The 12225-nt window shown below is 44.5% G+C and overlaps 1 protein-coding gene and 2 pseudogenes across 2 annotated transcripts in view; all 3 read right to left on the bottom strand.

Moving 5' to 3' along the window:
* LOC120928325 (granzyme K-like) overlaps positions 1–12225 on the bottom strand; it is a 49563-nt gene that overhangs the window by 23472 nt on the left and 13866 nt on the right. Inside the window, exon 1 of one of the 2 annotated variants that reach the window (XM_040339424.1) lies at positions 2656–2758. The exons of the other annotated variant lie outside the window; for it this stretch is intronic. Coding sequence (XP_040195358.1) covers positions 2656–2710 — 55 coding nt within the window. The 5' untranslated portion in view covers positions 2711–2758. Of the gene's footprint in view, positions 1–2655; positions 2759–12225 lie in introns of those variants that run through there. 2 annotated transcript variants of the gene reach the window in all.
* Positions 6204–6339, bottom strand: LOC120925249 (annotated as a pseudogene).
* On the bottom strand, positions 7264–7392 carry LOC120925225 (annotated as a pseudogene).

Below are 12225 nucleotides of genomic sequence, written 5' to 3'. Positions count from 1 at the left end.
CCCAGTCCTACTGCCAGTTTCTGGAAGAGACCTTCTTCAAGCAGTGGCACAGGAAGAAGTCACCATCCTTCAAGAAAAACATGATTTTCATGCAGGACAATGCTCCATCACACGCGTCCAAGTACTCCACAGCGTGGCTGGCAAGAAAGGGTATAAAAGAAGAAAAACTAATGACATGGCCTCCTTGTTCACCTGATCTGAACCCCATTGAGAACCTGTGGTCCATCATCAAATGTGAGATTTACAAGGAGGGAAAACAGTACACCTCTCTGAACAGTGTCTGGGAGGCTGTGGTTGCTGCTGCACGCAATGTTGATGGTGAACAGATCAAAACACTGACAGAATCCATGGATGGCAGGCTTTTGAGTGTCCTTGCAAAGAAAGGTGGCTATATTGGTCACTGATTTGTTTTTGTTTTGTTTTTGAATGTCAGAAATGTATATTTGTGAATGTTGAGATGTTATATTGGTTTCACTGGTAAAAATAAATAATTGAAATGGGTATATATTTTTTTTTTGTTAAGTTGCCTAATAATTATGCACAGTAATAGTCACCTGCACACACATATATCCCCCTAAAATAGCTAAAACTAAAAACAAACTAAAAACTACTTCCAAAAATATTCAGCTTTGATATTAATGAGTTTTTTGGGTTCATTGAGAACATGGTTGTTGTTCAATAATAAAATGAATCCTCAAAAATACAACTTGCCTAATAATTCTGCACTCCCTGTATAATGTGATAGAATCTCGTTTAATTGTAGATTTTTTTTTTTTGTATTTAAGAAAAAGACTAATAAAAACAAATTGAAATCCTTTGAGGTCTTTTTCTATAAATACCCATGATCAAACTTTGGTAATTTAGCTATGACTAAGCGCCATAAAAAGGCGTGAAACACGTTAGCTGTTCTCCCTGTTTTTCCCTTCACATTAAGTGACTGCATTTGGATTTTACTTATTTTTTCATATTAATAAAGATGCCTTCTATGGTGTGCAGCCTTCCGTGATCTTTTTCTTCTCTGAAAAATCCCGGAACTCGCATTTGAGATGCCATTCATTTGAATGACAGCTCAAATCGCGGGGTGGGTCTGCCATGGTTGTCATGCGATAAAACGTTCTGCAAGCGCAGCAATCCACATTGTGGGAAGCATGTCAACCAAAAGAAGCTCCAGTTTTTTTGGTGACATGCTTCCCATGATGCGGATTGCTGCCCTTTTTATCGAGCGAAAATCGCGGCAGACCCGCCTTCCGATTTGAGGTGCCATTTAAATGAATGGCATCTCAAATGCGAGTTCCGGGATTTGTCATTCACCCATCAGCACTGTCAAATCGCGAGCAGATCCACGGCAAATCTGCCCACGATTCAAAACGCTGTAGTGTTTTTGTTGAACAGGGGATGACATACTTATATTGATTTTCAAAACATTAGAAAGGATTATCTTCCTCAAGCTCCACTAATGTTGTGATATATAGGATCAAGGTGATCCAGACTATGGGCTTTTTGAATAATAATAAAAAAAAAAACACTGCACGTGAGGAGCGGTATTTGTAAGAGGGACATAGATAGTAATAAACCAATAATCAAAGTGATGGCAAAAGTGGGATTTTTTTTTTTAAGTTATCCCAAGCTTGTTTAAATCTGATTACTGCTGATTGGCTAATTTTTTTTGATACCCTTTCCTAATTTTTAGTTTTTATTCCTGCAATACAAATCTGACCCTTCCTAACTCTAAAATAGAAAAGAAAACATTTTAGTCTGAAAGTTCACTTTAATGATAAAATGTGGTAATGAATAATTTATTATGTGCAGTGGATATATATATAAAAAATAAATAAAATGATTGTCAAGAATGCAATCCAATCATTAGGCATTTTCCTGTGAAGATTGAGACAACTTGACATGATCACAAATAATCAAAATTAATACATGCCCTATAAGAGCAAGCTCAAAAAAGTGCTCAGTGTGCCCAAGAAAAAACCCAAATTGGCAAACATGCAGCATTTGAGTATTGACTTTAGCGCCAAACGTGAAAGCCTAGACATTTTTTGTAGTTTGATATATTATAAGAATATATGGACTGCGAGTAAACATATCAGAAAAATGCCTTTCTCAACCTGGGTTCCCCCTGGAATTGCTAGGCATTTCATTAGCAGTAAGCCATGGTAAATTTATCTACTCCCTACATTATCAACAATGGAAGGGGCATATCTACAATGACCACGAATGCCAGGAGACCTCATCATTTTTACTATAAGCATTTATTTTCTATTATTATTATTAGTTTTGTTTTAAGATTATTACTACAAATGTTGTATAGAGCAGATTATTTTCCCAGGTTGTCAAATATGCTAGGTAAGCCATATTATTTACCTGTATATATAAAACATTCTACAATTTGGTGATCATGCTAATGTACAGTGAATTGTAGGTACATTTCTTTTCACAGGGGTTTCCAGAGACCTGAAAATATATTTTAATGGTTCCCTTGGGGTAACAAAGTTGAGAAAGGCTGTCAGTAACAGAACTAGAAATTGCCTTTACTTTCTAAGATACGAAAACATTTAATTTTTTAATAAAAAAAAGGAAAAAGGACTTAATGAACACACCACAAGTTACATGAACCATGAGAAATTAAATACACAAACAAGGTCTTACCATCAGAGCAGAGTAGGTGAAGTGCAAAGAGAGTCAAAATAAGTTGCAGTCTCATGGTTGAGAGTCAGGCCAGGTCACCAGTGTGAATGGTATGGACTGGGAATGTATATATACCCCATGAAATCTTATCACAACAATCTTATACTACATGCTGATAAAGCTTTATCACTTCTAGAAAAAAAAATACACCACAGAAAATGTCTTAATATCTGCATCACTAGTTCTCAAAGTTAGACTCTTTAAAAATTCCATACCCTATTTGGCTATAATTTTAAAAAGGCTACCTGTTATGACAGATATACAGGTTTATTGGCTGTCATTGCTGACCTGCTTCTGAAATTTTTAGTTGAATGGCTAGCTCTGACTTTAAAGGCTTTCCCACTTTTGGGACCACCCATAACATGAAACACATTCTCATTGCCTCACAAAATTTCTCCACTATTAAACCCCTCAATTACCCGAATCACTGGGTCATTCTCCCTAGAGCAGCCTTTGTCAACCAGTGTGCCGCGGCACACTGGTGTGCCTTTAGAGGTTCTCAGGTGTGCCGCGGGGTCAGTGGAGAGAAGGCTGTCAGATGAGCCAGATCTCCTGCCGAACTGTGAGAAGCTATGTTGGCTTCAAAAATGAAAGTAAAGTGCAGAGGAGTGTGCTGTGCTCTCCGCTTTCCCCTAGAGTGCAGTACCTGGCTGAATGAGGAATCTGGAAAGGTACTGAGCTACAAGCTAGATTCATTTTAAAATGTCTTTATACATGTTTCTGTGTGCACATGTAAATGTCGGTCTGTGTGTGTGTGTGTGTGTGTGTGTGCACATGTGAGTGTCTGTCTGTATAAGCATGTGTGTATGTTACGTTTAATCCTGAACCCCCCCCCCCCCCCCACAATTCATGTACCATCAGAATGGCTTTTGTAGGGCTTGTTTGATGGCAGCAAGGACTGCTGCTCCTCTGAAAAGCAATCCATGAACAGATCGCTTTCCAGAGGCAATTGACAGGCGGTAAAGAGGCATTATGTTGCCTCTTTACCACCTGTTTTAAGCCTGTAAATGCAGCATCACTACACCACAACTGTGCAATGCACACATTTGCAGGGTAGTTGCAGTGCAGTCCTATTCACCCTCTGTATACCTCCAGTTGCAGCCACAGCATGTGAACACCCTCAGCTGCTGCCTCTGCAGCTAAAGGTGGAGAAGTTGGGGGTGGTAAAAAACAGCTCAACCATGTGGTTTTACCACCCCTATGACATGTGAACAAGCCCTTGGTTCACATCTGTGTAGCTGCATGTAGGGCAGTCCATTCATTTCCGTACCCACAAAATGCAGCTAAACAAGTTCCCAAACTTTTTTTTATTTTTAAATTGCACTGCAGCAAAAGCACCCCACGTTTTCCAATGTGTGGGGGTACCATTAAGAATTAATGGTACCCCTAAAGAGCAGAGCATTTGTCTGTGTGTCAGGAAAGGGCATGATTTTGCACGTGTTCTGCGGCACACAGTAACGTGAACCAAGCCTTGTACTGGGGTGCCTCAAGACTGAAAATACTATTTAAGGGCACCCCGACTAGAAAAAGGTTGAGAAACACTGCCCTAGAGTATCATTCTTTCATAGATTCAGAGATCGACTACAAGACCAATTTGCCATCATTTCGGTGGAACACATTTAACCCCTTACCGCCCGCCGCACGACTATTTACGTCCGCAAAATGGCACGGACAGGCAGAAGGGCGTATATATACGTCCTTGCCTTCTAGCGGGTGGGGGGTCCGATCGGGACCCCCCTGCTGCGGGCGGATTCCCGCGGGGAGCGATCCGGGACGACCGCGTGGCTATTCGTTTATAGCCGCTCCGTCGCGATCACTCCCCGGAGCTGAAGAACAGGGAGAGCCGTGTGTAAACACGGCTTCCCCGTGCTTCACTGCGGCGGCGTATCGATCGAGTGATCCCTTTTATAGGGAGACTCGATCGATGACGTCAGTCCTACAGCCACACCCCCCTACAGTTGTAAACACACACTAGGTGAACCCTAACTCCTACAGCGCCCCCTGTGGTTAACTCCCAAACTGTAACTGTCATTTTCACAATAAACAATGCAATTTAAATGCATTTTTTGCTGTGAAAATGACAATGGTCCCAAAAATGTGTCAAAATTGTCCGAAGTGTCCGCCATAATGTCGCAGTCACGAAAAAAATCGCTGATCGCCGCCAATAGTAGTAAAAAAAAAAATTAATAGAAATGCAAAAAAACTATCCCCTATTTTGTAAACGCTATAAATTTTGCGCAAACCAATCAATAAACACTTATTGCGATTTTTTTTACCAAAAATAGGTAGAAGAATACGTATCGGCCTAAACTGAGGAAAAAAAATGTTTTTATATATGTTTTTGGGGGATATTTATTATAGCAAAAAGTAAAAAATATTGCATTTTTTTCGAAATTGTCGCTCTATTTTTGCGCAAAAAATAAAAACCGCAGAGGTGCTCAAATACCACCAAAAGAAAGCTCTATTTGTGGGGAAAAAAGGACGCCAATTTTGTTTGGGAGCCAAAATAAATAATTAATGTTCCGCGGTTGCATTTTGAAAAGTTGGGAGGTATGGAGCAGCTCTCCTGTTTCACCAAATGAAATCCCTCCACAGGTGCAGAGCACTGTTATCTCCCTGCCTGCTCCCCAGAGCTCAGCTTTGTGGGCCTTTTTCAACACATGCTTTCTATTAAAAAGCCTGTGGCGTGCAAAACACAACCCAAAAACTCCACCCGGTGCAGAAAAAATGTGCACACACATAAAGAGTGTAATCACAAAAACGTGCAACGGGTACTGTCCTCACGAAGGACCTCACCCTGATCCCCCGTGGCGTTAGGCTCCAGACAGGGACTGAGGTACTCAAGTGGTCCGAGCAGCCGACATGGACCCAACTTCCTTGGAGGGTCTGCCGGAACAGAACCCTCCCAGAACTAGGTGGGGCTCCCCCGAAGGGAGACACCATGAGAGCAGGCGAACTAAGCCAGAAGGCCATGTCCACCCACTCCCAAGACGTTCAGGGCTGGCCCGAAGACCGGCACCCTACTTATCACACTTAGTGTACATAACTAGCATCAAACAAAAAAAGACATAAAGTGACACACACAGGGTAAAATAAAAAAGAAGGTGGGGGAGAAGGAAGATGGGAGAGTGAGTGCCCTCTCAAACACTTGTGCAAGGTATGGCACCCCTGGACTGCCACTCCAGGGGCACAATCTCCACAGGCTTTTCAACGGACCCTGGCCCACAACCCGGACCAGCAGCACCCATCCCAGCCAGGAAGGTAGGAGCTCTGAGAAATTGGGGAGAGCCCACATCAGCAGGCTACTCCCACTACTCCCATCACTCCCTCCTGATCACGTTTGGGAAATACTAACCACTCCCCCCAAGGGGAAGAAGGAGCAAGTGTTCTCTCCCGAACAACTGACCGGGGCAGGCACCACAAAATCCAGGGCAGAGGCCAGGGGCCCAGCCCCTCAGCTTCGACCTCATGTTTCTCTGTCCAAATCAGAAGGCTTCCACCTCCGAGCCAGCAGGTTTAGCATCTGCCAACCGCCATCCTTTTCCACCTCGCCGTGTACTAGGGACGGTTAGCATAGCACCACCTACTGGCAACTGATAAGAACAGATACTACACTTGATCTTAGCCAAAAAGCAGAGAAGCCTTTTAACACATTTTTTTTTCTATTGAAAAGCCTGTGGCGTGCAAAACACAACCCAAAAACTTCACCCGGTGCAAGAAAAATGTGCACACACATAAAGAGTGACACAAAAAACTGTGACGGGTGCATCATCAATTGGTCCTCCGAAAAGGACCCAACTCTGATCCCCCGTGCAGCCGAAGCCACATGGACCCAACATCCTTGGAGGGTCTGCCGAAACAGAACCCTCCCCCGAAGGGGGAGCAGGCGAACTAAGCCAGAAGGCCATGTCCGCCCACTCCCAAGACTTTCAGAGCAGGCCCGAGGACCAGCACCCTACTCATCACACATAAAGTGCAAATGCACCGACAAAAAGAAGACATAATGTGACAAACGGCGGTAAAATAAAAAAGGAAGTGGGGGGAAAAGGAAGGTGGGAGAGGTGAGTGGAATTGGCCACCGTGCAATACGATGGCTGGCCCTCCAGGCAGGAACAAAAATTCCTCTGGTCCTAGCCAAAAGGCTCGGCCCTAGAAGCAGGTGTCAAAAAAGGTGTTTGTGGAGATCGTGACCTAAGGTGCCACACGATGAGTGCCCCTTTCAAACACTCGTGCAATGTATGGCACCCCTGGACTGCCACTCCAGGGGCACTATCTCCACAGGCTTTTCAACGGAACCCTAACCCCTGGCCCGGACCAGCAGCACCCTTCCCAGCCAGGAAGGTAGGAGAAGAGATCGGGGAGAGCCAACCACAGCAGGCTACTACCCACAACCCCCATCCTTCCCACCTAATCACATTCGGCGAAAAGAGGAGCAAGGGTTCTCTCCCGAACAACTGACTGGGGCAGGCACCACCAAATCCAGGCCAGAGGCCAGGGGCCCAGCCCTCCAGCTTCGACCTCATGCCTCTCTGTCCAATTCAGAAGGCTTCCACCTCCACGTGAGCAGGCTTAGCGTCCGCCGACCGCCATCCCTTTCCCCCTCGCCTGGTACTAGGGACGGTCAGCATAGCACCACCTACTGGCAACTGATAAGAACAGATACTACACTTGATCTTAGCCAAAAGGCCGAGAAGCCTTTCAACACATGTTTTTCTGTTGAAAAGCCTGTGGCGTGCAAAACACAACCCAAAAACTCCACGGTGCAGGAAAAATGTGCACACACATAAAGAGGTGAAACAAAAAAACTGTGACGGGTGCATCGTCAATGGTCCTCCGAAAAGGACCCAGCTCTGATCCCCCGGGGCGTTAGGCTCCTGACAGGGAAAAGAGTAACTGTGGCCCATACAGCCGAAGCGCAATCATGCTCTTATTTTGCCAACCCAACCTGCAAAACCAACTGTATCACCACAGCTGCTGGAATGTAAGAAGAAATATGTCCCCAACCTCCCCATGTCTGGCAGCTAAATACTAGCTTAGAAAAATTGCTCTCTTAATATCTCTTGCCTTTCCAGCTTGTGGATTCAGTACTCTTTCATGAATTCCGAGCCTCTCTTGTACCACTGTGTCAGATTCCCAGCCATAATTTCTTCACCCATAAGACCATCCCTGCCCTCCACAATCATGTGGAAGGTAATGTTTCTATTTTTACCTAACAACAGATATGTAGTCCAGAAAGAATGGATAAGGAAGTTATATATCATTCACAGCCCACTGGTAAGTTTCCTGACATCTGGGAAGGATGCTGGAAGGGGCACCTCAGTGAAGCTAGCTTTGCTGCCCTGTTTCTTTATTGATGGTGATAGTGACATTGTAGACCACTCCATCTCCTCCTCCTTAATGCCCTCTTTGGGTGAATCGACCCCTGAACCACCGGTGCCCTGCAAACATTTGACAATTTTAATTTGGCACAACCAATTTCTCTGCAACTGTTTCAACAGTGCAAATAATTATTTGGCCAGGTATTATCCTTATTACACTTAGTACACCTAACACCCCAAAAACATTATTTTTCTGCAACTCTTTAATCATTGCAAAGCAGTAAAATAATTTAGGCAGGTAACATCCTGTGCTCTGCACAAATATTTCTTTAGGGTTACAGTTTTTTTGCATCACTAACACTAAAACCCATTTGTTCATACTTTAGCTGGCTCACAATTTAAACTTTTTGTCAGGTAACATCCTGTGCTCTGCAAGAACATTTGCATTGGTTAAGGTGCGCTGACACCAATTATACCTAAAACCTAGATTTTACAAAGATACTTCCCAAAGATAAAAGTGTGCACATATTTTTTGACTGGGTAACTCCTGAGTGCCCATTAGACCCCTTTCACACTGGGGTGCTTTGCAGGTACGATAACACTAAAAATAGCGCCTGAAAGAGCCGCTGTCTCTCCAATGCGAAAGCCCCAAAGGCTTTTACACTGGAGCGGTGCGCTAGCAGGACAGTAAAAAAAGTCCTACTAGCAGTATCTTTGGAGCGGTGAAGGAGCAGTGTGTGTACCGCACCTCCACCTCTCCTGCCCATTGAAATGAATGGGCACCGCGGCTATAACGCCGGCAAAGCGCTGCTGCAGCGTGATTTAACCCTTTTCCGGCCGCTAGCGGGGGTTAAAAGTGCCCCGCTAGCGGCCAAATACCCCCCGCAAATACGACGGTAAAGTGACGCTAAAAATGGCAGCGATTTACTGCTGGTGCCGTGGACGCCCCAGTGTGAAAGGGGCCATAATGTTTGCATTTCATTATAGTGCAAAAAAATAAAAAAATTGCAACACTTTAGTGTTGATTTACTAAAGCTGGAGTGCAAAATCTGGTGCAACTCTGCATAGAAACCAATCAGCTTCCAAGTTTTATTGGCAAAGCTTAATCGATCGAGCTGAAATTAGAAGCTGATTGGCTACCATGCACAGGTCCACCAGATTCTGATGCACTGTGCACACGACCGGGTTTTCCGATGGGAAAACTGCGAGAAGAGCTTTTGGCCGGGAATCCCGGCCGTGTGTATGCTCCCTCTCAGTTTTTTCAAAGGGAAAACTGCCAAATCCGCCGGCAAAAAGAAAAAGAGAACCAGCTCTTTTTTTTCCCATCAGGATTCCCGACTGACTTTTTCCCATTGGAAATCCTGAGCTTGTGTACGGGGCATGGGTGCCAAGGCTCTAGTAAATCTCTCCCTTTATATTTCTACACTGTTCTTCTCAGTTTGGATTTTTTTTTTTTTTTACTTTTATGCAGGCTGTATCATGCTGTTTGTATCAATCTTGTTACCCTACTTGCGTACACTGCCATGATCCAGGATGATATTCTGTTCTGCAAATATATCTAAAGAATAATCTGTACTGTTTTTTGGTCTACAATCCTAGGAATAGGATCCCCCAAATAGTAGGGAACTGCTGTCCTTTACTGCCTGAATTTGTAAATACGGTGGCTTTTGTTCAACCGCTTGCCGACCAATGCACAGCTATATACGTCGGCAGAATGGCACGGCTGCGCAGTGTCACTCATAGCCCAGCAGCCCCACAGTTAGAATCACGCTCTAGGACACACTTAACCTGTTCCTCGCCCCTAGGGGTTAACCCCTTCCCTGCCAGTGTAATTTTGTTTGGGTGCAATGTCGCACGACCGTGCAATTGTCAGTTAAAGCAACGCAGTGCTGAATCACAAAAAGTGCTCTGGTCAGGAAGGGGGTAAATTCTTCCGGGGCTGAAGGTGTTAATTGCCACAGAGCTAATTGTGTATAGCACTTCTGGTCTCTGGATTTGTTGGGTAAATATCCTGGAAGGAGGAAGTGAGAGAGAAAGTCTCAGCCATGTTTCCTTTCCATGCTGTTAAATCCCAGACCAGAACATCCCAGACTTTTGCCATTGAACAACGAGGAAATAGAGAACATGTTCTCTATTTCCTCGCCGAGGTCCTGTCGGCTTCCTCGGCCGAAAGTGTACACACGGCCGGGTTTCTCGGCAGAATTCAGCTCTGAACCGAGTTTCTGGCTGAATTCTGCAGAGAAACTCGGTCGTGTGTACGGGGCCTTAGGCCCCGTACACACGACCGAGTTTCTCGGCAGAATTCAGCCAGAAACTCGTTCGGAGCTGGATTCTGCCGAGAAACTCGGTCGTGCGTACACTTTTCAGCGAGGAAGCCGACGAGGAACTCGTCGGGCCAAATAGAGAACATGTTCTCTATTTCCTCGTTGTTCAATGAGGAAAGTCGGCCCGCCGAGATCCTCGGCGGCTTCAACACTGAACTCGACGAGGAACTCGATGTGTTTGGCACGTTGAGTTCCTCGGACGTGTGTACGGGGCCTTAGAAATCACAGGGCCCCATACAGCTTAGCTCACAGGCCCCCTGGCCAAAAGTGACTGAGGACATTTATCAGGCCCTTTCTCTGCAACAGCAGTTGCACAGATGAATGAATAGGAAGTGATCTGAGACGACCTGCTCAATCACAAATTGAAGCATAGTAAATACAGTTTACATACAATCATTACATATCGACCAGCCCCTCTCCATCCTAAAACATCCATCTGTGTGCCTGCGGCAGCTGCTGGCATGAGAGGAGAGGAGGAAATCCAGTAGCACTGTGCGGAAAATGGGCATACAGGAGGGCCCGGACAGCAGATGGACGCGGCACATGTACTAGGACCAATACCAGGACCAATCCCCCTGCAGTGCAGCTGGAGAGAGAAAGAGGAGGAGAGGCTGTGGAACAGCACTGGTGAACGGAGTGATCCAAAACTGCGGTTAGCAAGGATTTCAATGCGCTTCTTTATGTGACAACTCAGTATTAGGCCCCAGGTGTCACTCCACACAAACAGGAGTTTGGGGGATCTCTACATCATCTCTCTGTCACATAAAGAAAGGTGTTGAGCTACTAAGGATGGACGCATTACAACTTGCGACCAGAGCTTAGCGTTTAAAATGATATATATACTTTGGAGATTCCAATACACCTCTATATGCAAGTGATTATCAGTACGGGACCCCAGGCTTCACTCCACACAAACAGGAGTTTGACTTGTAAACACCAAATCTCAGAAAGAGGCTTGGTCCTTAAGTGGTTAATGTACATTATCATGGTTACAGGTCCGTTCAACATGATCAGCTTTATTGTAATAACAACCGATGCGGCTCAGCAGCCGCTTGACTGTTATTACCGCCTTCTGCCGCTCGCCTGGGCTCTCCCATCCCACTGACAGGCCCGAGCAACCAATTGGCATGTCCGCCACTTTCCGGATTACTGGCATCTTAAAGGCGCCAGTTTTAAAATATAAAGTATTCGAAAAAGCACAGATTTTGATGTTTGAATATATTGAAGTGCAGAGGAGGGTTTTTAGGGTCTTATAGACCCCTGATCTCTCCATAATGAGTACATCTCACATGCCTATTACTGTCACAAGGGATGTTTACATTCCTTGTGACAGCAATAACAAAAAAAAATTTAAATGTCAGTGTAAATTGTTTTTTTTCTAAATGTACAAAATATCGCAAAATAAAAATATGCGCTATCGGCAGGAGAGGTGTCATATCGGCACCGGAAAAATTATATCGGTCGATCCCTAATTAGTAGGTGAACCTGTTTATTGTAATACTGTTTACAGTATATGCAGTTCCTGTTATTCTAGTTAACTCTGTCTCTTCTGATCTGGGCTTCTATAGTTAGTTTTAGCTTGGGGCTTGATAACCATCATATTCTAGACTCGAGCCAGGTTAGGCATCCGACAACCACTTCTGGATCATTATGTTAAAGATCTGGTTGCATGTCAGATTAGAAACTACTAAAGAGGGACTAACGTGCAGAGTAGACAGGATACTCTGAAATCCCATACCACACCACAGCTCCTGCCAGAAAGATGCTCCTTTTTAGGCTAGTTGGAGAATAGTTGAAGAATCTCACCATGACCGCTGATCTTCTTTTTTTGTGAAGATTCTTTTTATTTGCATTTTGGTGGTACATACAAAACAGAGCCAATTGGGCAT

Source organism: Rana temporaria, chromosome 1 (genome assembly GCF_905171775.1).
Source record: "Rana temporaria chromosome 1, aRanTem1.1, whole genome shotgun sequence".
Taxonomy (NCBI): Eukaryota; Metazoa; Chordata; class Amphibia; order Anura; family Ranidae; genus Rana; species Rana temporaria.
This window is presented reverse-complemented; position numbering and strand designations above follow the sequence as displayed.